The 27,166-nt window shown below is 38.7% G+C and overlaps 1 protein-coding gene across 1 annotated transcript in view; it reads right to left on the reverse strand.

Annotated features, from left to right (window-relative positions):
• The window catches only part of LOC136755362 (versican core protein), a 48,927-nt gene that overhangs the window by 12,677 nt on the left and 9,084 nt on the right, over nt 1–27,166 (reverse strand). Inside the window, exons 7-11 of the mRNA XM_066711889.1 lie at nt 25,446–25,739; nt 15,126–18,593; nt 2,921–7,159; nt 2,612–2,725; nt 2,097–2,210 (exon numbers count right to left, since the gene is read on the reverse strand). Coding sequence (XP_066567986.1) covers nt 2,097–2,210; nt 2,612–2,725; nt 2,921–7,159; nt 15,126–18,593; nt 25,446–25,739 — 8,229 coding nt within the window. The remainder of the gene's footprint in view (nt 1–2,096; nt 2,211–2,611; nt 2,726–2,920; nt 7,160–15,125; nt 18,594–25,445; nt 25,740–27,166) is intronic.

The following is a 27,166-nucleotide window of genomic DNA, read 5'->3' on the forward strand; positions in this document are numbered from 1 at the left end:
TTATTCATTAACCCTCACCACAGCTGCACCAGACTTGTTCTGATAAAAAAAGCTCCCCCCCTCTCTTGGCAGACAAGCCTGAGAACACAGCTGCATTGATGCAGTTAGAGACAGGGGGTGATCCGTTGCTGAGTAATTGTAAGGATTTTCTGGAAACTATTAGCTGGATTAAAAATGACCGGCATCACTGCATTGGAGGTCAGACAGATTTTAGGTACAGTAGACTGCCATCCATTGCTGTCCAGCAAGCTCCCATGTATTTGTTAAAGGAATTGACCAGACACAGTCCTATGTGTTGCATGAGCCAAACCATGACAAAAAAAAAAGAATTACATGGTTGTGAAAATGTGAAAACTAAGCTAAAGTTGTAAAGTGTGTGTGTGTGTGTGTGTGATCATCAGGTAACAAGAATATAGTTACCATAACCCACCAAAAAACAAACTTCTGCATTCCAGCAGCCAAGGTAAGATTGATTTAAACATTAACAATGTTCTCAAATTGATACCAGCTGGTTCATTACAGCAGACTGTGAACAATTGTATTCTTGAGGGTCTGAGAGACTTGGTCTCCTGGGAAAGTCCAGTTCACAAATACTTACCATCAATCAAAACCATTTACAGCCATACACAAGCCACAACTGAGGAATATTTTTATTGAATTAAATTCAGAAAAGCAGTGATTTATAATAGTGTATAAACAGTTTGGTCACTGTTTTCAATTTGTTTTGTGTTTCCTAGGGAAAAAACTAACAAATCCTGTATCTCTCTCTCTCTCTCTCTCTCTCTCTCTCTCTCTCTCTCTCTCTCTCTCTCTCTCTATCTATCTATCTATCTATGTATAAGCTATATAACCATGATAACAATATTCAATACTGACATGGCAATAAAGTCCTTAAACTCGGGGACCTGACAATTCTGTAATATTTAGTAAAACTTAAAATCATAAAATCTTGAAAGGTCTTTTCATTTCACACAAATGTTTTACAAAGAGCTCATTATTAGGACTGTGCAAAGCATAACATACTAATTAGCCCAGGCTTGTCATTTATGAAGGAGAATTCCCAGCACAACAGAAGTGGGATATTTATTGGATGTTCTATACGTTTCGACATACTGTGTTGCCATTTTTATACTGCAACCTTGTGGCAAAGATGAAAGAGCATATACTTTGCTAATGAATTAAATAAGATTTGTAGTGATTTAATAATGTATACTCAGAGAAGAACCCTTTCCACTGTAATGAAGATAGATTTTAAACAAACAATATTTAGATGTTTGTTGTTTACACAATCTGAAAAGAGGCATGATTTTATAGCCCTGCTTTTAAGGTTAATATCAAGGCCTTCTTTCAAAATTGCTGCAAAGGATAAGTTTCTAATAACAAGAATATGCATAGGGATAAACAATAACGCCCAAACATAGAACCACTCCCCTGTACACAGAGCCCTGTTTTACCAATTACCAGGGTTTTCTGTACATTATGCCCTGCTGTTAACTCCCATGAATTTAAGACCTTTGCCAGACGCATGTTAAACTGTGAGACACATGTGTCTGGATCTCTGGAAAGTTTGCCTATAGCACTTTTTTCCACAGGTCGGAAAAAAACCCTGAAAATATTAGTCTGGAAAATTCAAATGCTGAGTTCCATATTAGACCACCATCTGATCTGATAATACAGGAAACTATCACATTTTTGATTTAAGGATGACCTTTCAAGTGGAAGTCTATTAAAAAAATGAGAAACCTTTGTGTTATTACTCCAGGAATGTGCACTTGAGTGACTTGAGCCAACAAATAACAGTCCCATAACAATTTCAATGCAGATGTCTAGTACAGGGAATTATATATATAGTTTTTCTCAGCCATGTAAAATTACCTACTATAAAAACAAGCTCTTGGCTGAGGTTTAACCAACAATTAGCCAGATGATAAGGCACAAATGATTTACTTTTACAGTGTGTGCAGAAGGTTTTTCATTTGCTAAAACCACTATTAAAAAAGTTTCAATGTTGGATTGGTTCAGTGACTTAAAATAAATGTCAACATTTTGAAACATTTAAAAGGAAATGACAGACATGAAGCATCCCATAATCTTACCTTGTTCACAGAGTGCTCCGGCATAGCTAGGCAGGCACACACACGTATAGGAATTGAAGCTGTCAATGCAAGTGCCACCGTTGCGACAGGGGTTCGAGTGGCATTCATCAACATCTGTACTCCATAGAGAGACACAACATGGGTCAACGATCAATTCAAACTGAAACTAATTTGTGCAAACAAAACAGGTATATGTGATATAGAGGCACCGTACATCTCTGCATTAGAGAAACCAATATTTCCTTTTATAGTTCCTTATTACATTATTGTTAGGATAGTAAGAATACTACATTTCTAGAATAGTACATTTCTCTTAATTCCATGCACACCTATGAGTGCCTCGCAGCCTCAGCAGCAGAAAGACTCTGGACACTCTATCAGGATTTCGGTGATGATGTCACCATAACGAGCTCATACGCGATGGGCAACTTATTAATAATTGGAAAGGAAAACAACCTCATATTTTCCATTTGACGTCAACTGGGAGATTATCCCTGTTTTAAGTGGTAGCATACCTATTTCGCAGTGCTCTCCACTGTAACCTGCTGCACATGTGCACACGTAGGTGGAGTCCCTTGGGTAGCAAGATCCTCCATTTTGGCACAAATGTTCCTCACACGAATCCGGGCCTGCAGTCAGAAAGAACTACATTAGAAATAAACACATATGCAGACTGATCTTGCTGTGATTCTGTATCTGTAGGGTCAAATATGTGACATTTAACAACATACATAATATGATTTTTTTTCTCTACTATGTTGCCATGTTAACTTTCAAGTATTTGAGCAATGTTTTCACTTAAGAATGTAATTATTAATCCATACCTGGGACATGGACTAGTGGGTCATCAGTGGGTTGTCCTGAGTGTGTCTCCATCTCTGTTTCAGTGCCATTGTATTTTTTTCCTTTGGGAGGATCTACATGAACCGATATTTGTTCATCATAATGACCTTCCTCTGACACTGTGCTGGTGGCTAAAGTCTGCAACTGCTGGTCTACAGAGGACGTCATGGCAATGGATTCTGTTACTGAGGGAGTCTGAGTGGGTTTGAGATCCACATCATAAGCAGTGGTGAAAGGACCTTCTAGAATTTTTCCCTCAGGAGCTGTAGTGGATTTATCCATGGTTGCTGCTTTTTCTATGATGTACCTATCATCGGTGGGTGGCTCATGAATAATATCTTCTGTTTTAGATGATGTGGTATCAGACTTTGGCAAAATTGTGGTGCTTAAGTTAATCATTAGTTTAGGTTGTAGTGATGAATCACTTGTTGGATGGGAGTCAAGGTCAGTTTCTGTAGATGTATGTTCTTCCTTTGCTGAGGAAGATGGTGATGGAGCTATTTCTTTGTCATGGAATGTGGTGCCTGTCTCAGGGAGCTCATCTGTAGGAAGACTGCTTCCTGATGATGAAGTTGTTACTTTTGATTCTTCAAAGGGTAAGGATGGGGATGGGGTAATTAGTCCATCTTTCTCTTCAGTTGTATCAGATGGTTGTTCAGAAGTCAAACTTGGCATTGTTGTCTCATCTTCACTGGTGCCTGTTACCTTCACGCCCTCAGATGCTGTCTCCTCGGATGCTTGTACAGGAGCAGCTGTTGCTCCAAAAGTAACTGGGGTGTCTGGAGTGAAAGAAGCCAATGGATCTTCCCCAGATCCTTCAGGACCTGACATGGGTGGAGTAAATGTTACAGCTGTTACACCACTGACTTCTTCAGTCAGGATAGCTGGAGAATAAGGTGGGGAGGATTCCACAACTGGCGCCTGAGATCTATTATCAACATCGATGATGGTCTCTTCAGTTAAAATAACCATAGAACTTGTATGATCTACTATTGCACTATGTGTCACCGTTGAAAACAGTTCATCTTCATTCTGTCTTTCTTCAGTGAATATAATAACAGAAGGGGTAGCTTGTTTCTTTTCGTATGTCCCTGTGGTGGCTGAAAATTCCTCAATACTGGTTTTTGCTTGGCTGCTGGTTGGGCTTGGTAGTAAAACTTGATGCTCATCAATCTGCTGGTACACTACAGAAGGAGCCGGTGAAGCCACAGAGCTCTTTGTAACATCAGGAGAAGATGTTAGAATAACACTTCCATGTTCTGCCTCTGCAGAAATATGAGTCTGACTAGAAACAGCAGTACTCCCAATATCTGTAACAGAGGTTACATGATCCTCATCTGTGTGAATTGTACTAGGGACTGTTGGTTGAGGTACAACAGTAGTTAACACTACAACAGATTCAGTGTGTACTGGATCTTCACCAGACCCAACACTAGCTTCTGTGAAGTCTGTTTTTTCTTGTGCTTCTGTGTAGGTCTCTGAGATTTCAACTGGTGAAATAGATGAAGCAGTGCTTTTCACAGGAACACCTTCAATTCTAAGAACTGTGACTGTCTCCACACTTTCCAAACTTCCAATGGTAGTTTCTTTTGGTTGTCTAACCTCACTTTTGGTACTTACTTCTTGCATGGCATCAGCGGTAGCTTTTACGGATGGGAATGTTGCAACTAATGTTTTTTCACCTTTACTGGAAGACTCTGCTGTTTCACCCTCAGCAGAACCTTCAGTCCATGCAGTCAAGGAATCCAATGCAGTTACAGTGACTACAGCTCTCTTTTCATCTCCAGTAGCTGTCTGTGGAGAAGCTGTACTTGGCTCTTCTGTTTTGCCCTCAGATTTGATGGCAGGTTCATCTATTTTATCAGCAGAACCTTCAGTCACTGCTACAACGGATTCCTCTGAAGTAACAGTTCCTGCAGATTCTGTGAAATCTACCATCTTTTCATCTCCAGTAGTTGCCTGTGGAGAAGCTGTACTTGGCTCTTCTGTTTTGTGCTCAGATTTGATGGCAAGTTCATCTATTTTATCAGCAGAACCTTCAGTCACTGCTACAACGGATTCCTCTGAAGTAACAGTTCCTGCAGATTCTGTGACATCTACCATCTTTTCATCTCCAGTAGTTGCCTGTGGAGAAGCTGTACTTGGCTCTTCTGTTTTGTGCTCAGATTTGATGGCAAGTTCATCTATTTTATCAGCAGAACCTTCAGTCACTGCTACAACGGATTCCTCTGAAGTAACAGTTCCTGCAGATACTGTGACATCTAGCATCTTTTCATCTCCAGTAGTTGCCTGTGGAGAAGCTGTACTTGGCTCTTCTGTTTTGCCTGCAGATTTGATGGCAGGTTCATATATTTTATCAGCAGAACCTTCAGTCACTTCTACAATGGATTCCTCTGAAGTAACAGTTCCTGCAGATTCTGTGACATCTACCATCTTTTCATCTCCAGTAGTTGCCTGTGGAGAAGCTGTACTTGGCTCTTCTGTTTTGTGCTCAGATTTGATGGCAAGTTCATCTATTTTATCAGCAGAACCTTCAGTCACTGCTACAACGGATTCCTCTGAAGTAACAGTTCCTGCAGATTCTGTGACATCTACCATCTTTTCATCTCCAGTAGTTGCCTGTGGAGAAGCTGTACTTGGCTCTTCTGTTTTGTGCTCAGATTTGATGGCAAGTTCATCTATTTTATCAGCAGAACCTTCAGTCACTTCTACAATGGATTCCTCTGAAGTAACAGTTCCTGCAGATACTGTGACATCTAGCATCTTTTCATCTCCAGTAGTTGCCTGTGGAGAAGCTGTACTTGTAACTTTAGGTTCATCAATAGCTGGCTGTTCCTCATGGCCAGAACTTTCTTCTGTTGGAAACATAAATTCAGGTTTAAATGCAGTTGCGCTTTCCACTCTTACAGATAGAGTTGCTGATACATCTGATACAGCACTTGTTATGAATGTAGGAGATAAAGTGGTGCTTTGTAGAATGTCAGTACTTGATACTTCCAGTCCAGATCTTTCATCAACCACTCTAGCTGAAATAGAAATGGCTGTGCCCTCTCCACTATATTCATCTTTTACATCGCCAACTGGGGAAACAGTAATAGTATCCACTGAGGTTTCAGTATGAGTCCCCATTCCCAAACCATCTTCACCTGAAGTCTTCTCTGTGTCTGTAGTACCTGTGATTTGGCTGGATGATGTAGGTGCATGAGATGTTTCTTCTCCTGAGCCTTCTAGTTCTGTGAGAATGGAAGTTGTGCTCATACCAACATCAGGTGAAACTGTAACAGATGAAGCGGTCGCTTCAACATCTAGTTTGTGTGTTACTTCCTCCACCCCAGGTGTAAGGTGCATGTCTCCTTTTTCTTTGTCTCCTGGGGTAACACTGCTTACAGTTGGGAGCAGAGTGGTCTGGATATGTTGCACAAAATCAGTAACCTTCATTCCAGAGCCATCTTCCCCTGTTGACTCACTCGTATCTTTATCAGAGAGTAGGTCTTGAGAAACAGTTGTCTTTACATCAGAGGAGAAGTCTCCAGAGACCTCTTCATCAACTGTTCTACTTGCAGCTTCTGTTACTGAGGCAAAAACTGTGGTTGACACAACTGGCGGCTGGCTCTGTGTTTCTGAAAGGATGTCATTATCGGTGGTTGCTGTGGAAGACACAGTGAAAGGCAAAGTCATGCCCATTCCAGAAGTTTCTTCATGTGACTCTTCTTTCTGCAAATGAGTGCTATGGACTGATTCAACCCCAGTGCTTTCTCTAGAATCCACATAATCAGGTTCAGCTGATGGTGTGGAATCCTCTATGGCTTTGTATATTTCAAGAAGACTGTAGTCAGGCGTTGGTGATGTTGTTTTCTCAAGGATACAGTTTTCAGTTCCCAAAGCTGATAAATCACTTTCTGAATGGGAAATTTGAGGGGTAACACTTTCAAATTGTTTGCCTTGTAATTCTGCTACCCCTCCATGCGGTGATTCAAGTGTCACTTGTTGCTTTCCATTGATGAAACTAAGTGTTGGGGTATGGGTCACAGATGTAGAAGAAAATACATCTGGTTCTCCACTATAGTATGATACAATTTCACCATCTACAGGACTGGGAATAGGCTCATTGGAAACTGTTGGCACCATGGTCTCAGGAATCTGGGGTGGGAATTTTACATCTGGAGATCTTGAAGATTCATCATCAAAGGTTTTCCCAAGGATCTCTATTAGGGGTTCAACTGTAAGAAAGAAAAAATACAAAAGCATTTACAAAAATGTTCCCCCCCCCATAGGAAAGGGGTAAAGATCAAATCAGGTAAAGATTTCAAGCAAAGCTGTAGAAAATATACCATACAGGGTACCAGCAAGAAACATTATTTACCAAGTTAGACAGAGCACTTAGAATAACCACTGAACATTGTAACCTCAAGCTGTATGATTAAGCATTTGACTATTAGTTTTAGATGTAAGACAGCAGTTCTGGAAGGTTAAAGTGGAAATCCACATATGTCTAAGTTGGTTGTCTAGAAAACCCACACAGACATGGAGAGAACTTGAAAACTGCATGCAGAAAGACACCAGAAGTCAGAATTCAAGTGGGCTGCTGTGCAACTATATTTTAAGTTAGTACATATAGAACACAAACATAAAACTACATATGATTTATTTGTTTGCTTCTTTTATTTATAAAAAATAAAAAAATATAGCTAGAATATACAGAGAAACACTTTGGTTTTCATATAACAATCCATCACATTTGATAGAGCATAATTTGAGTATCTAAAATGGTTGAATTAATCCATGTCTTAGCAGAACCCTTATCCAGGGTTATCACATTATTATTATTGAATCTTGCTACCCGTCTCTGGTTAATAATAATAATAATAATAATAATAATAATAATAATAATAATAATAATAATAATAATAATAATAATAATAATAATAATAATAATAATAATAATAATAATAATAATAATAAGTATTATTATTATTAACCAGAGACGGGTAGCAAGATTCAATAATTTTGAAAGGAAAGATAATTAGTCAGTCCACATAGACAATCAAACTTTTGTGAAGTAAAATACAATGTCAATTGTTGCAGGCCAATGTATAATATCTGAATAACAGTATATCAACTGGGATAACCTTCTCTGACCTCTGTTTCAATCACTTGCAAATATTTAACTACCCAGGGCCAATGCTACTTATATCTTTTTTTCAGTTACCATGCTGTTTGGCTGATTTGGGGCACTGTGGCCGCATACACATAAAGGCTGCAATTGTTTAACTAAATGTTAAGTATAAAATTAAATGTGCAATTGGTATGGTTCTTTCTTTCTAAAAAAAACTGCAATAAAAGTCATTATTTTAATAGAAACACAGAGTAACCCCTAAGCATCATCCACCTGGTAACTCAATCCTCCAAGAGTGAAAGTTAGGCAGAAGTAATTAGCTGGGGTGATTAGGTCGTTGATTGATGTTTGAAGGGGATTGCCATTTGCCCTCAGGTTGTTTCTTCCTGCTGGAGCTAAGTCTCAGAAAGGCTTTTGTTCAAGTAGCCACCCAGGGCAGTCCTGTGACCTTAAGCCCCTCAGATAACAAATCTGTTTTAATGTGATTCTATAGCTCTCCTTCTCACCAGATAGTCACTATCATACATGATAACATTGAGTGGCGTTGGCATGTGCTTACACAATACAAGCTGCATTAGCATACTGACACGCCTCTTGTCTCCTCATACAATCTCAAAATATGTTGCCGATGTATTTATATAGTAAGCTTATTGAAACACTCCATGTAGTACCAGATGTTTCTGAAGGAAACAGTCTTCCAAGTATAGTAAAATTACTCCTCGGTGTCTTATCAGTTTAGCAAGTTATCTGTTGTGCCAAATGTTCTGGGGGAAGTTGAAACTGCACAGAAAAACAGGGGAGTTGAACAGTAATGTCTCCAGAGGTTCAGAAGAAAACAAAGAACACTTCAGTACAGAAAGATCCAATTTAATGTGTTTCACTGCCACCTTTATGTAATTGTTAACTGGAACTGAATTAAGAACGTATATATGCTCAACGTTCTCTACTACAAAGGCCCACCCACATATAAGAGGGTCACCTGGGGACACAGGAATAATTGGCATTATGCTGTTTCCATATTTTTATGTTCAATATTTTGTAAAGCCATTTTACATATAATGACAATCCAATTTAAAAATCAATATATGAAGAGCAGGGTTGATAAAAGGAAAATGTGTTATATTGTGGACGAACACAATCTCCCAAGTAACAGGCATGGTGGGTCACGAAATTTTCTTCCTATGCTGATGTATATCTTTATAGCTATCCCGAAGTGGGTGGCAACCGCTGGGACACACAGACTGAAATCTGGCTTTATATTCCCAAACAAGCCCCCATCTGTGTTCCCAATTCACTAACAATGGTTATTTACTAGCTACAATTAAATTGCATTCAATTATTGATGTGTAAATGCCTTCCCACAAGCTGTAGCCTGAAAAGATTAGTGATTCCAAATCGCAACACCTGCATTGATGGATTTTACAGGGGCGGACACCTGTTTCTGGTTGTGCTAGCCAGGGAACAGCTAAGAAGAGACCCCAATGATTACAAATGGCCAAAGTTCCTAGTGCCATATTAAGCATCTGTTAAATAAAAACAAGTTAGGGCACGATCTAAAAGGAAACTGAAGGTGTTCTGCCCCTCACAATAACCCTGTATTTGCAAATATTACCTCAACCACAGCAATCGCTACCCTTCAGAAAAATTCCAGTAGCTCTAAGGGAGAGCTTAAAGTCTTTTCTTCTCAGTTTGAGTAATTATTCTCATATATGTATATATGTATATGGTTTCAGAATTTACATTTCAAATTTGTTTTAAGCTGATACTAATATCTGTCCAAGGCTTATAAGAGGGATCATTTCAACAGGGAAAAGCCCAAACAGTCATCATACCTGAAATTGCACAAAAGCACATTTTCAGCTCATGCTTTCTTAATCACAGCAGTAGGTGTTTCATATTGGACACCTGACATGTATTTTGGTAAGCAATCCTATTAAGAGCGTGCAGCAGAAGTTATCATAGAATAAATCTGCCATGCTTTGCATCACACCTTTTGGGAATTATGCTTTGAATTATATTTACAAATCCAGCAGGATCATTTGGCATTATAAATTATATTTATAAATTATGTAGCAAGTAGTTATACTATTATACTACTCTCTGATAGTATAGATTATACTACATTATTATTGCTTGTAACAACATATCCTGTGTGAATCCTTCCTCATGTGACTGTTTCTTTCAAAGCTAAGTAAAAATTTATACGTTAATACGTAAAATAAAGATTAACACACAACTAGTACTTACAGTTACTAAAACACAGCACCTAGATATGAACCAAATGTTCATCAAATGTGGCAGCTGATGTACCATTTCCTTTTGTATCAATGAAATGACAAGTCGTTTGAGCAATGTGTTATTTCTCTTCACACAATGCAAAACACGGTGTTATAAGAGGAGCATCTGAGCAGCAGCAGGGAATGCATGGAGACTTGAAGAGACAAGATAGACATGTGCTCATTGTTACTGACAAATAGTTATGTTCCTTAAGTCTTTGTTCAGGAAAAACCTTTAGAGACACTTAGCAAGGGTTCAAATAATAACTACCGCGTAACATGCAACAGATATTTGTTCTGTTTCTAAAAAGAAAAAAGCATTAAAGGTAATGTCATATTTTCCAGAGGTTTTCCTTTTTGTAACAGGCTCCAGCAGGTCGGAGCAGTACCTAAGGATTTCATCAGTACATTCTCAGCTATACAACAGAAACTGATGCACTAACATACATATAAAAAGTCACTTTCTTGGCACCTTTCCAGCTGGTAAGCAGTCTTCACAGAGGCTGGCGGTTCCAAATGACATCATTTTCTGATGTGGCATCCTGCCTGCAGTGCCAATAGACATCTATATTTACACAGGTAAGAAGCCAACGTTTCTGAAGGCCGGCTGAGGGCCAGACTAAACAAAGAGAGGCAGTAGGTCATTATTTCTGTACAACCAGGCGATAATTGCACCAGTCTCAACACCAGCTAGTCCAAGACGTGCCACGATTGCTGCAGTCGCTTTTGATACAAACTGTCCCGAAGGCAGAGACAACGAGGAGGTGGGGCAGCTCTGACTGCAGCACAGCCCTCAAACAAAGAAACAAGTAATGCTCTGTGGTGTGCTTAACTGTTTTTATAGCGTAGGAATCTGTGATTCAACACTTTAACTGGTACATCTGATGCAACCATTACAACTGGAGCACTAGATCTGGGAATACACTAAGCAGACATAACTGTGACCCCCTCCCCACCCGCACATACACAAACACCCCAGCACTGCAACACTGCGCTCACACAACCCTCAGTCTGCAGACTCATGCGAAAAGCACGTAAGCTCTCTTGCTCCATCTTGCTTAAAATTCTGCACATCCGAAATGTTCAGGGTAAGGATGTTTAGGGACAACGTAGATGACAGAAGTCATAAAACTGAAAGATTTCAAATTCAAGTTAAAAGCTTATTCACATTTCCACAGAGACTATGTTTTTGTAAATGTTTCCAAATTTCCTAGATATTTTATTCCCCCAGTCTGGCAATTAATTTTATTTTCAGCATAATTTCAAAAAGTAATTCAAAGGATATGCATGCGGTCATAGCAAGCTTTCTTTTAGAAATGTGTTTTAACACTGAAACTTAAATGGGTGTCTTTAATCTTTCAGAAAACAACTAACAAATCAAACCTACTTATATATTACAATAGTCATTTTTGGAAAGGTCTAATTTAATAGCTGTCAGAAAGCCAAAAGACTGAATCATTTCTTTGTGAAAGCTAAAGAGCTTTGCTATAGGACTGAGCTATCTTTTGATGACATATTTTAACTGATTACCACAAGGTATCATGTAGACAAGTCTATTGCTTGCAGATTTCTGGACCATGCGCCAGTTTATGAGCACTTAATGAAATAAAATAACAAAGACCTGAAAGCCATGACTTGTTTTGCTGACCTAAAAATCGGTTAACTGAATGAGCAGCTGTTTGCAAAGTTCCACTTCTATTTCCTCTTTTCTTGTTTGTTTTATTGTTCATCCTCATGTGTCTGCATCTGTATAAACTAGGGTGGTCCTTGCAACTGAGCCTACTTTCCCAGAAGTTGTACAGAGCATATTTGGTGAAGAGATACAGATGAGCACAGAAAAACAGACCTCAAGCACAGGATACCAAGTTAAAAAAATTGGGGTCAAATGAATGTTCAAGTCCCGTCATCAGGAATTCTGTAGGGGCTTCCTAAGACTATACCTTTTTGTTTGCATTCCCTTTTCATTTGTAGACGTTTACTGAAATATACTCCAAGGAAGCTTAACATTACAAGATTTTTAATTTTCATTGAACTTTAAAAGTTTATTATCTGCGTTTTAAACTTATTATTTATTATTAAACTGCTTACTGTTTTAACAAGGCCAGCCTGCTATATAGTGCACTTAACTTATTTTTCAGGTTATCATTGTCATTGGAAACTTTGCTGAGCTGAGATAGCTAGGTAAATATTGACAGGACTGATTTAGCAAGGATAATACATGTATGTTTAAGAAACAATTCACATGTTAGAAGCACCTGGGGACTAAATTAAGACGTATTCATAAGTACTGCCCAAGCTGGAGGGAAATGTGAAGACAAAGAATTGAATCATGGGAAACAGATTGTTAATCTCTGTGAGTCTGGAAAAGAATGTGCTTCTTCAGAAATGTACACAATGAGGCTATACCGAGCTATCTTCTATCAGCTATATAACCCTTCAGTGATTCTTCAGTGATTTAAACATCTCATTTTGTCCTTGTTTGTTCAAGCCCCAAGGCATGTCTGTGTCTTGCTCAAGTAAGCCACTGAACTGACTGTACAGCTGCTTTCTTTCTTTATTCACCTTTCATTCCGAGTTTGTTACATATATATAAAAATAAATCTTAAGCTCAACTTTTAGACAATGACTATTCTGTGAAACTCCTGTTTCTTCTGACTCAGAACATGTGTCTCACAAATCTTACTCCACCCACCCAATAAAGTATGACATCGTGAAAAAGAACACTGTTTTAAAGAGAATTACAGAATGACATGTTCTAAATCCCGTGGCCTGGGAAAAATGTGTTTGCCTTAAACTTACTGCTGTAGTAAAATGGTTGTTCAAGTGTTGAGATTTATTACCTAAAGCAGAATTAGGTCACCCTAAAACAAGACTGTTCCCATAGTTACCAGTTATATCCAATAACTGTATTAGGATTTTATTAATTTAGTAGTCCAGAAGGATTACAAACTTACACTTACTATTAGTCCCTTTTCGTAAAAGCCAAAGTCATTTTAATTTTCCATCTTACTAGTGCAGTTCATAACCATTTGAGGGATTAGTCTTATGTGTATTGCGAGTAACTTTAAAGTCCCTAAACCAGCCAGCCTACTTATATGTGAAAAACTAATTTTGAGACTTCAATCTCTCATGGCATGCAATTTATCTTAATTCAAAACCTGTGAAATTGAAGCTTAACTTGCAGCACTGACAATCTGAATACATTTCAATAAATTTAAATAAATCTGAATATTAATGGACCGTGTACAGACATTTTTTTTAAGTGATAAACTAATAGCATCTGGTAGCCAATTCAAATTGAGAAGAGGCAAGACAGACAGAAAGAAAGAAAGAAAATGGTTCTTATAAAAGATGGTTGCGTACTTCAGCTCAATGGTATAAATGGATATTGATGGATGTGGATGGCTGGATATGAATATAATTGGCCAAAGGCTCTTTTCTTCTTCAAGACTGTCCTATGTTCTTCAAATCAGAGACTTTCTTGTGTAGAAAAACAAACTGATATCAGATTAGGAGTTTTGTGTATTTGTGCTTGCCTCACTATACAAGCCTGGCTCCAAATTCAGCACCTTGGACAGAGCCAAACCTTACAAAGTGGTAAACCATCAAAGCAGGATCTCCCATACTTGCATGGTCCACATTTATTGTCTTCTTATTAAAATGATTGGAGTATAGCACCTGATCATAAAATTAGACATTTGTAATTACTGTATTGTACTGTAATGCCCCGTGAATAAAAAACAACAGCTCTTTCTTTCTAGCATAGACCACAATCCCTATTAGATCTTATTCTCTCATTAGCTCTGCAGGGTTCTCAAAATAGTTGTTCCACAGTAACATAATTTAGATGAACCACAAAACAATTCCAAAATAAGGTGCACAGATGCATGCTCCCTCAACATATATTTCACTATACTGGCAGCTTGTTCTTAGAACTTGAATGTGCCAATATTTGTCCATTTCAGTGTTCCCTTCACCTCATAAGAATCTAAGCTGCTCCTGAAAAAAACAATTAAAGGCCTCCTACAGTTCAAGCTGGTGAGACAAGGGCCAACAGTCTGACCCAGTTGCTGTACACATGACCATGTAATCCTGTTTGGAACTGATCTTGGTTTCTTAAGGTGAAGGAATCTGTTTTCTAAAAAAAATATTCTCTTTTGAACCATGATAAATTGGCATGCTGGACAAACCAACTTGTGATGTGCTACTTACACTACTAATTAAGTGTTCAGTTCAGTCTGCTTTGAACTCAAAAAGGAGCAAGTTCTGGACAGAAAATGGTGTATGAAATCCTTTAGCTCAGAAATGTATGAATTTTAATAGGTGTATTTATATTGGATCAATGGGTCTGAAGAAAATACATGTATACCACAAATGTTTTCTGGTTCTGAAAAGACTACAATTTCACTGATTATGTGAGATTGTCTACAAAACTCTTTAAACTTTATAGCTCATAAGTGAATGAATACACCTGGTCATAGCTCTTTGAAGGATACAGTCAGAATAGTATTCTTGAATATAAAATATAAAAACAGAAATTAAACTATTATATTGAATAAGCAGCTCTTATCCTTAACCTATTTACCCTCCTTATACAGCATACATTTATTTACAGTAGTACAATTAAGAAAAAGTAAAAACTGCTCAGCAATCTCATGAACCTTTCGATTTGTTATGTTGTTGTCGTGAATAACGTAACCAAACAAATCAGAAAACGAGAATGAGGACCAAAGAACCAAACTCTGAAAATAGATCTAAGTCCAAAGTAAAAAAAAAAAAAAGGAATAAACTTACTTGATGCATTCTTCCCATGGATGGAGACAATGATGACATTTATCTGCCCACTGGGTTCAACCTGTATGCTGGTTTCATTTTCAGAAAGATGTTGTAACACAGGCGTTCCAGTAGGTTCCACTGCCTGTGGAAGCTGAGGTGGTTTCTCCACTGTATAGGGCCTGGTTGCTGTCGTAAAAAACTCAGTGTCAATTTCTGATATAGGTTCCTTTTCCATTTTGTCATCAAGGGGTGGCGATGTCATCATTGCAGACTCTTCGATTATGACTATGTCCTTTGTGGTGTCTTCGTCAATTTCACTTTCAGGGAGTACAGGGGTTCTTTCAGTCACTGCTGTTGTTTTGGGACGTGTGTCACTGCTGGTTACGGAAAGCGTAGCTGTCGGTGGGATCACAGACCCTGTTGAGCCTTCAGATGGATCTTTGAAAACAATTACAGGTTCTCCTGCATGTTGGACTGAAGCAGTGGGTTCTTTTTTAGCTACAGATTGTAGTTCAAGAGAGGGGCTTGTTGTTGGAGAGTGTGATTCAATTACAGAGCTGGTGGTTTGTAACATTATGTCTTTTCCATCAGCAGATGGTTTTGTTTCTACATATTCTGGAGCAGTGTGCCCCATACCCTGATCCTCTGTAGAAGTTAATGATGGCGGTTTTGAAACAGATGTCGTGCTTTCTCCTTGAGAAGTAGACTTGATTTCAGCAGCCTCTGTGATATCTGCAGGTTTTGATACAGTGATACTTGTACTTGTAGCAGTGAGAACCTCTTCAGAACCTGCTGCTGACCCATCTGTCTGTAATTCTTGAAGAGAAGTATAAACCGAATCAGGGAAAGGAGTTACATGTGCAAGTGTACTGGTTTCAGATATAGCAGAATCTTCCTCTTTTTCTCCTGTTTCTTTAATAAGAACAGATGAAGTAATGCTTTCAGGAGATGACCACACTTTTCCTGTTGTATACATAGCAGACCCTTCTGATACATATGTTCCTTCAGTGGGTTGTTCATCTCCTGGAATGAGAGGATGCTTACTTGGATCCACTTTAGAAGGTTCTGACACACTGGTGATAGCCTCTTCAGAAACACCAGATCCATCTTCATCAGAAATGCAATCTTCTGTGGTCTCTCCTGAATAAACAATTTGCTCTGTAGTATCTCTCTCGCTTGTGGTTGCAGAGCTAGATTCAGCATCCACCATTGGAACAGTGACTGTGGATGTCACATCTTCTGGAGAAGTTGTACTAGGAAGGATGTCCTCTCCCTGGGGAGGTCGGCCGGGTGGTTGTCCCTCCACCTGCAATATTGTTTCTACTTCATCCGCTGGAATAGTGGTCTCTTCCTGATCAACTTCTGGGACTGGTGTAGACTTAAAGTCTCTCTCCACAATTGTTTGAACTGTTGTGGGAAGTACTGATTCAGTCAATTGGCCTGTGGTACTTCGTTCTACATCTAAATAGTCTGCTGTGGTCATGATTTGCTTTTTCACATCTGCTGTCAGTGTGACCACAATTTCCTGTGGGGCCACTGTTGATGGAGACTCATCCACTCCTTTGGAAACATGCTCATCGGTCTCAGTTGAAGGTATCTTGGAATCAATGTGTTCGTGAGGTGCAGCAGTAGTTCCAGCTGCATCTTCAGGTCTACTGCCCAGTGCTGACTCCGTTACTATCTTGAATGTTGTAGAACCAGTAGGGCCTGCTGCTGAACTTAACTCAGAAGGTGTTTCTGGACTCATGCCACTGCCTTCCACACTAAAGGAAACTGGCTCCATCTTTGTGGCAGTAGGTATAATTTCCAATATGAATGATGATGGTGTATAAGAAATATGTGCAGGCTCAGAAAAAGCTCCTGTACTTATGGCTGATTCCTCAGGTTCTTCTTTGAGAAAACTTTCTTTAGTTGAAAGTTTGGTAGTAGTTTCATCTGTAGAGATCAGTACTGGGGATTTGGTTGCATCTGCTTCCAAACTAGACTTTTCAGTCATAGACACAGATTGGGTTGAAATTCTTGTGCTTGTTTTTTCGTTTTCTTGGGTGGATACAAGTTCAAATATAGTAGATGATTCTTCAGGTCGTACATAAACTGCTTTTGTTTCCTGTGGTGTTACTGTAGGGGATGCAGAAGATGTTTGCATTCCACTTCCTTCCACATCTGACAGGTCAGGTTTTGCCCATGCCGTTGTTTCCTCTGCCTCTCTGTCTGAAGCTATAGGTGATGTGCTATATGAATCTGTATATGAAACAGTAGGTTTAGTTGTGTCTTCTGTATACATAGCTGAACCTTCTACACTTTCAATAGATTTCTCTTCTACCTCAGTGCTTGGAGGCTGTGATACAGTGATAACTGTGGAAAAACTAGTGCTAGTGCTTTCGCTGGGTAAACCCACACCACTAGAGTCAGTCAGGAATTCATCAGTGGTCTGGAAAGAACTGACTGCATGTGATACCGGCAAAGTTGTAACATACTCATCGCTTTTGCCTTGCTGTTGTTCTTCTGTGGTTTCATCTCCATGAAGGATATCTTTAGTCCCAGTGACAAACGATACAACATCAGAGGAGTCAGTCTGAGCTGTTACATGATCAATTCTATCAGTCTGGGTCTCTGGGGCTGTTTCAGTGGTGAACATAGGGATTACTGGTGTTGTCTCCATTCTGATCTCTCCACTGATCTCTTTAGAACTGCCATCCTCTCCATCTTCTTGAGTTGAAGGAGAGGTAGGCAAGGAAGGCACTTCAGAAACTGTTGCAGTTTCATCTTCTTTCACAGAAGACAATGGGAGTGGCTGTGTTGTTAACTCATCAGAATAATCTGTTTTAGGCGTACTGACAGAATAAAATGTGTCACCTCTTGGGACAGCATGTACGTCACTTATCTTAGTATCTAACTCATAGTCTAAATCAGAAGATGTGGTGCCCATAGAAACCATATCTGTAGCTTGGGTTGGGGGCAGCACTGTCACAGTCTCAATAACTGTATCCAGTTCAACAGAGTCGGAAGGGACTGGTTTAAATGGACTAGCCATGCTTGTTGAGAACATTGAGGGATATTCCGTGGTAGTTTCTTCAGTAATGTCTACCTGTTTGGTTTTGGCCTCCTCCAAAATCTGCTGAGTGCCGTCTACAATTCCAGGTGCTAGGGTCCTGTCTGTTCTGCTCTCTGGAGTGACAGAAAACACTAAGATGTCTTTGTCAGAGATAACACTTGTCTTTTCTGAACTCTGAGGTGATCTAGGCTGGAACGTAGTAACAATGAAGCTGGCCTGTAAATTCTGAACACTTTCAGTTTCAATTATACTTTCAGGGTCTGCAGGTTTTGAACTTGGAGCCTTTGTTGTGCTGTCCTCAATCAATAAGTGTGTTGAACTAGGTTTCCCGGTGGTTTGCGATCCTTGTGGCAAGTCCATCCTTGGTAAAGCCGGAGTAACACCTTCCAGTGATACTTCAATATCAGTTAACTTTATTACAGAGTCTTTACCTGGGGAAAAAAAAGAATAGCATCCATTAATGTTCCATTCAACTGCACATGGACACTAAGCAAGGTTTAAAAAACTGATTAATAACTGGAGGACTCGCAAGTGTGTGCTCTTTGGCCTCTTTCACCAAAGGAATAACTAAAATAAATGCGTCATGTCTTTTGATAGGTACAACCAAATTAAAGCACTTCTTGGATACATTTGTTTACCTTCTTTTCTGAAAGGTAAAAGAGCATACCAGAGAATGGTGCCACTGGCATTGAAAACACAGCACATTGGCGAAGACATATTAACAAAAAAGAGTGAGATGGAAATTACCTATATGGAGAAAATATGACAGAAATATTACATAAACAGCTGCAGCAATGCATATAATGCCACATGTTTTGCAACCAACTGCTAGCTTATTAAGTGCACACTTGCACAAAACATTTTAGAATTTCGATTATTATATTCAGTTGCTGAGTTAAGGATTTTTCAAATACAAAGAAATAAACCAGTTGCTAGCAAATTATACATTTTTAGACATGCAATCAAGTAATGAAAACCTAATGCAGAAAACTCCAAATACAACAAGCTTCCCAAAGAATATGTGATCAAGCTTTGGTTCTTTTACTTTCTGAGAGCTAAGATTGCCTTTGAAGTCAGAATGGTGAGAGAAATGCTGAACAAGCAAATCTCCTTTGGCAGCAGAGTCTTATTTAAAGACGAGGCAATGATACATGATACAGCTTGGTTTTCAATTGTATTAAACCTCCCATTTTCCTTTTCTCAGGTATGAAATCTGCTGGAAAAGCAACCTGCACCTTGAAATCACACTGGACAGCCAGTCTTACTTTATTTCACACATGCAATACATACAACACTTTCTACTGTTGTATATCAAATATTAAAACAATAAAGCATACTTGTTGCAGTGAAGGAATATCCCTGTGTTTCAATACACTTTGACATTTTCTAGAAGCTCAGGTAAGAATCTGCATTCATAAACACAACATGCTATGACATACTTTCATAATCACAGATTTTGGACTTGGTTTTCACCTACAAACTAATAAAATATCGATCCCCTCTATGACCGCTTTCAACCTGCCAAACCTATAGTCCAAACAAACACTGGCTGACAACTGTAGTTAACTTGGTGTGTGACCACTGAAACAATTCCTGACAGAAACAAAAAAACATACTCTCTCAGGTAGGAGAGACTAAGGCTTTTTGAATGTTAAAGCACCAGAGAAACTTTTGACCATTTCCCCCATAGAAAGGATCTTGAATAAATCTAATTTTAGAAGCTTTTCTCAGTGGAAATTTACCTTTCAGCAACATTTTAGTAGTAGTATGCAATACACCGATCAACCATAACATTATGACCACCTGCCTAATATTGTGTAGGTCCCCCTTTTGCCACCAAACAGCCCTGACCCATCGAGGCATGGACTCCACTAGACCTCTGAAGGTGTGCTGTGGTATCTGGCATCAACACGTTAGCAGCAGATCCTTTAAGTCCTGTAAGTTGCGAGGTGGGATCTCCATGGATCGGACTTGTTTGTCCAGCACATCCCACAGATGCTCGATTGGATTGAGATCTGGGGAATTTGGAGGCCAAGTCAACACCTTGAGCTTGTGATTCATCAGACCAGGCCACCTTCTTCCATTGCTCCGTGGTCCAGTTCTGATGCTCACGGACCCATTGTAGGCGCTTTCGGCAGTGGACAAGGGATCAGCATGGGCACCCTGACTGGTCTGCGGCTACGCAGCCCCATACGCAACAAACTGCGATGCACTGTGTGTTCTGACACCTTTCTATCAGAACCAGCATTCACTTTTTCAGCAATTTGAGCTACAGTAGCTCGTCTGTTGGATCGGACCACACGGGCCAGCCTTCGCTCCCCACGTGCATCAATGAGCCTTGGCCGCCCATGACCCTGTCGCTGGTTCACCGCTTTTCCTTCCTTGGACCACTTTTGATAGGTACTGACCACGGCAGACTGGGAACACCCCACAAGAGCTGCAGTTTTGGAGATGCTCTGACCCAGTTGTCTAGCCATCACAATTTGTCCCTTGTCAAAGTCGCTCAGATCCTTACGCTTGCCCATTTTTCCTGCTTCTAACACATCAACTTTGAGGACAAAATGTTCACTTGCTGCCTAATATATCCCACCCACTGACAAGGTGCCATGATAACGAGATTATCAGTGTTATTCACTTCACCTGTCAGTGGTCATAATGTTATGGCTGATCGGTGTATAGCCTATTGAATGTACTGAAAAAAGGTAGTACTATATTAGATATTTTAAATGTATTTCAGTTTTGTTCCACAGCTTTTCAAACACTTCAGCAATACATCGTCTAATGAAGAATGTTAAGTCATTAATGCCTTTTCCATTACTTTTTGTTTTAGTCCATCCTGCTGTAATAATAATATTTTTCTAAAATTCTTTCAGCCATAAATGTCATACCATGTATGTGTTTATACTTTGTCAGTGAGACAATTAAGCTTTCATACAGATTGAGAGAGAGCCATGTATAAATTATGAAATTATGTCATATTTCTTGAAGTATTATATTGAAATTTTAGAACACTGCCAAAACAAGCATTTCCAGGGGGGGAACCATTTCCAGGTCTCAAGACTCCTTTTTGTGTCATATATATATATATTTTTTTTCCCATTGAATGGAAACACATAGGCCCCAGCCATTATTGTGGGTATTGTGTCAGTGAAATATGAAAAATAAACACGATGCCAATGATGCCGATGCATTTATGGCATTGAAAAAGCTAGTGCTGCATACAGACGTCCAGCACAACAGTATCAAGATCTATTTTATGCAGGAATACAATCCAACTTCTGTTTCATGTAACTTTTTAGTTCCTCAAACACCAGTGTGCAGTTGGTGTGCAGTTTTCATGTTCATTTCTAACATGTTATAGAACAACCTGTGTTTCCTCCATTCTATATAATACATATAAACTAAACATGTTTCTCACCAGGACCAACGGAGCTTAAATGTCTTGGGAACATAACAGAAAAACTTAAAATGTTTGTTCAGCTTAGGATGATTTCCTCCCAAAGATTTGTGCTTCACACCTTTATCCCACATAATTCAAATCATCTGCTTTCTTTAACTAAGGAAAATAATAATTAATTGTTTTGTGTAATTTTCATCTTCCTCTCTTTCACTTCTAACTTAAGAATTTTCTACTTTGAATTTTGTAATTTGTTTGGCTTTAAAAATGGAAAAGATTAAAGTGATGATGTATTGCCAATGGCTTTCAAACAAACAAATGCATGATGTTGGCTTGTCCTTTCTTCTATCTAATTCTCCATGTCAGCTGAATTACATAGTGACTTAACAATGCAATTGCCCTGATTCAGCTATTTAAGATCTGTAAGAAACATGTATACACATTGTTCATGTAGATCAAACACTCAGTTATATCACCTAAAACTGACCGAAAAGAGCTCTCTAGGTTGAGCTACTGCTGTCAATTATTTGAGGTGGTCAATCTAACCCTCTCCCCATAGTAGCATCCCATTCACTTTTGTGGTATGTCCACTTAAGATACATTCCTATCTGACTTAATAGGCTATCCGGATCCACAGCCAGCTGTTAGACATTAGAGAATTGCCTCCTTCTTTCTCGCAGCAGCTATCTCTGATGTAAGCCATGAGGCACATTTTCCTAATAAAAGTACAAGGATCTATTAACTGTGGAGAAAGCACATTATCTCAGCAGTGTCTGTGTGCTGTAAAGAGTCTTTGTTTTCTTTAGATCTTAGTAAAATCATTATCTTTTTTTGTTTTATTAACACTTAGCTTTATTTATTACTGTTGTGTTTTACTTTTTAGAGACACAGATAATCACCGGGCATAAAAAAGAGATTGCTCAATTGGAAAAACATTTGGAAGAAATAATCAAATTAATGGAATAGCCAGATACAAAGAAAGGGAAGACAGAAAAGTCATACCCTATTCAAAATTAGACTAAGTGTGTTATTTAGGACATGTGTAGGGATTAACAGGGAGGTCACTAAGCGATGTAGGCTGTATTTCTTTCCAGACAGGACTAGTTGGGCCCGAGTCTTAAGTAGGAATAGGAAGCTCAAATTCTGTAAACTATGCACAGATTCAGACTGTGAGAAGAAACTCAGACCAAATCCTGCCAAGTATGCTTCAGCTTTAAAAGTGAAAGAGAGAACAGTTAACTTCATATCCTCTGAAGTGTGGAATAAATCAACAAGCTTCGCCCAATCCCAGGATGTCTCTTCTTGGGGAAAAGAATAAGAAAAAAGTGTCCTACCAAGCTTTAGCAAATGTCCACTTGAAATGTAGTGATGCATACAAATTCATTTACATTTATGGAGGACTATCCATGCCAAAATGAAAAATACACAGAGAGAATAATAAATAAATACACGTTGAAATACATACACGAATACATAATATATGTTGAAATAAATAATACATGGACATTTATCTATTTATTTCAACATTTATTTATTTAGTCATGTATTTATTTCAACATCGATTTTGTTCCCTGGAACAGGGCGGTGGGACAATCTTTCTATGGCCAATAGCATACTTGATACCGCCCACTAGCTGACAGAGGGGTGGTTGTCACAGTGAAATGTAAAAAGAAATAGAGAACACGCTTCAAAATGTAAAAGCGCACTGAGAAATGTAAAAAGCAAAGAGGCAAACAGGAAATAAATAAATGTTGAAATAAATGAATACATACTTGTTGAAATAAATACATTAATAAATTAATATGTTTATATTTAGCATGGACCATCCTCCATATAAATAGATGAAGTTAAGAAAAATTAAGGTGGAAAATGTAAAGTGAGAGAAGCTGACACATAATTTTAGAAAGCTCACTACTGAATCAGAACTCTGTTTATCCAAGACATGCTATGATGTCATACTTGAGTCGTGTTATTTCATTCCTTTGGAATACCAAAAACACACCCTGTCCTAAACTGCAGTCATTTTAAATTCTGCTCCATGGCTTAACGCTCTGACCTTTTTTTCAGGCAAAACCATCTACTTATTAAGACTGTGTTAAAGATATCCTATAAAGCAATGTGCCAATAATGTAAAAAGCATTTTTTCAAGTTTATAATCTATAACCATATGTTCTTGTTTATGATATATTTGTACTATGAAACTTAACAACAAGGAGACATTAGGGTTTTACAGGAGACATTCTGGCAATGCTCCTAAGTTCTTTGTCTGCAATTGAGCACTGCCTTATTTAAAGGGATTTTATGTGTTCTACATTTTCTTGATTTTCTTAATTTTCTTAGTAAGCCCATAGGCTTCCATATATTTTCTTAATAATTCATAAAATGTACTGTAGATCCCTGCAACTGTCACTGGACCATTATTTGGCATGCAAAAGATTTAAATTACTCGACAAGTATGAGATTTAAAAAACATTTAAAAGTGTTTTTTTAATTTATTTTATGATATTTACTGGAAGAATCATCAAAATATGAATTTACGAAAATAAATGTAAAAGGTCATTCTCACTGAACTGAAAAAGAGAGTTTCTGAGATTCAATAGCTCCTAATCCATTAGATTCAAGTGATAAGATCCAGAGATATTGTCTGCAGCAGCCTCATATAATTTAGCTTTCCTGTCTAAGCTGGTTTCTACGGAAACGTCTCTAACCCCAGAGAGAATCAAAATGATGTCAGCGGACCACCAGGGAATGTATACACACCACAAGCGATATAGACTTGAACTCTCAGGGCAAGAGGATTTGTCTCACAAAAAAAAAGACATAGCATGAGCCATAAGATAAAATGTTTAACAGCAGCAGTGAAAAGAAATACAGATAGCAAATTGCTGGGCTGTTTTATGTCAAGTGGGTGTGCATGAGAACATGAGCAGTAAACGCAGGAGGAGGAAAATCTGGTTCCAGCAGGAGGTAAAGGAAACCCAAAGATGTGAAATCATTCACACTCTCTGGTCCGAACATGTGTTCTCCAGGACCCCAGACATGAAGTACCTGCTAATTCAATGCCAGACAAGATCACGTTGACGTGGAAAGTTCCCACTCTGCTGTTGTAACTGCACCTTCGTAAGACCCCCCCACCCACAATACAGACATTATTTCCAAGCCTCCAAACTATGGGACAGCTTCCAGACATGATTCTCAATTAAACTGCATCTTTTAGTGTTGGTAAATTTATAGATACTTGTATTGATATGTTGATTCCTTCTCCTCGCTATTCCCGCCACTGCCAAACTCTCTTGCACCAGCTGAGCTGATAAAAAGGGCCAAGTGCAGGTCCATGACAAGCAAAAGGCATGGTGAGTAAACAGCAAACAGCAATGGAGTCTTTCAAGAAAAGCAAACACCTGACATGATTCAAGAAAGCCCTGGAGGAATTTCTACACTGTGTGCATATTTAAGTGAGACAAAGAAGCTGATGTCAACAAACTGTTTGTTCAGAGGAGGGTCCACACGATCAGATCCCAGCTGCGATTGTAATTCCCTTGCACACCAGCTGAGCTCCTTATGTTACACTGCTCTCCTCCTCCTCAGCAATAACCAAAGTTCATGAATCCACCTTAAAATCTATTAGAAAGGCTTATCTGATACAAAACCCAACAGCAGTCTAAGTGGTCCCAATACACACAAAAGCATGACTCTCTCAGATCAATATATCTTCATCCACTTGGAAACCTTTACGTTCACACAATTAGCTTTTACTTTATATTACATAATTGGACTTTGCATGCACTTTGACAGCTCAGAGTATTTCTACTTCCAAATGGCATCCATTGACATGTTTCACACACAAACAGTATTGCTTCACAGGGAGCATGCCTGGATGGATTACCTCTGAAGCAGTAGGCACCAAACTTTTCCATGGCCCCAGGAAAGCCAGTTTGATTCCGGAAGCGGTAGAGGGTCCGGACTCCAAGCAGTCCTCCTCCGCACTGGGTCCTGGCCACCGCGATGGGATAGCGCACACTTCCATCTGAAAGCCATCCATAGTCACATCTGTCCAGACCTTTTCTCCAGGCTGAGTGCAAGTGCCCCGGGGTGGCCAGCACTGCCTTCTGACGGCTACACTCCCCTTTAGCCTCTTCGAGAGTCAGAGTGGAAGGGGCTGATGCAAAAAAGACTTCACCTGAAAATAAATAAATCTTCAGTGTCATGTACTCCACTGGTGCAATATTTCTTTAATTACTTCAGAAACAGTGTAGAAAGCACTGATTTAATAGCGTAGTAACAAAGTACTATATTTCAGGAACATTTTAATTTTAGAGTTTGGCTTTTGCATCTTAGAAATGTTATTTTTCCATTTTAATAATTAGATTTTCTATAATTATGCAATACTTCATAGACAAAATGTGTTAGCCTTCGTTTGAAACGAGCCACGATGTTCCACAGAGAGTCGAATGTAAACAAGTGATGACAACAGTCTTGAAAGCACAGCTAATGACTGCAGTAAGTGTTTTATTTTCATCATTTCTGTTAACTAGATTTGGGCGTCGCTTAGAGAATAACCACTAAACTTTCCACAATATTGAAGGGTTTACAATCTAATGATTTAAATATCCCATCATCTCTTATTGCACTTTAACAGGCTCGATACATATTTAACATATTGACTTACAAAAGAGCATTTGTATTTTGATAGCAACATCAGAGCCAAGAAAATACTGCAGTTAGCTAAGCATTTATCAAGTCTGTGACAGCGGCACACTTTAAAGGCATATACTTAGCATTTTCTTATTCTTGTTTGTTATTATTGCTGCTCTGCGTGATTTCTTTGTCACTTTTTCTGGTAAGGTTGTCAATGTCACAGACAGGAAGTGTATAGGAAAAAGTACAGGAATTCCATGATTTTGGAAGTCTCCTTTAATTGAAATTAATTGCAGCGCTGCCTGCTAATTGATAGAAGATCATCAAATAGGAATAAGGGGAGATTAAGATTCCAATGCACAGATGTCTTGAATGCTAAATTAACATTATTCTTCAGGTGGAGGGATGTCAGATTATTAACCATCCAACAGATGCTGCAAGAATTTCCGAGATTCTAGAAATGCCTTGTTCAAAAGATCTACTGCCGTTAGATATGCAGATGTAATTTTGGTTTGTTGTTTTCACTTTAGTTAGGATGGTTTGGGTTTCGTAGAAAATAAATAATGTTGCATGTGCACAAGGAATTTAACATTAAAACATCTATCCAATCAGTGTGAAATATCTTGCTTGGGATTTAATGTAAAAATATATCAGTTAAAGACTAAACTGTTTTGTACCTGAACAGCATCTATCTTCTTGTCCTGCATGGGCTTTAATTCACACTGTACAGCCATAGAATTGGCTTCATTTACAGTATACCCTTCAGTTATCTTTGGCCTAGATAGCTGGTTTTAATTAAGGCTGTTATTATTGTGTTCCCTTTCTGAAAGCCACATGTTGAGTTGAGCTTAGCGACTCAGTAAAGTCAACATCATGGAGAAAAAAACAAAGCGATAAATTGTTTGCCCATAAAGCTTTTCTTTATGGTGCCAGAAACAGTTAAAGCCTTCATTATCACATATTCATATG

This window comes from Amia ocellicauda, chromosome 8 (assembly GCF_036373705.1).
Source record: "Amia ocellicauda isolate fAmiCal2 chromosome 8, fAmiCal2.hap1, whole genome shotgun sequence".
NCBI lineage: Eukaryota > Metazoa > Chordata > Actinopteri > Amiiformes > Amiidae > Amia > Amia ocellicauda.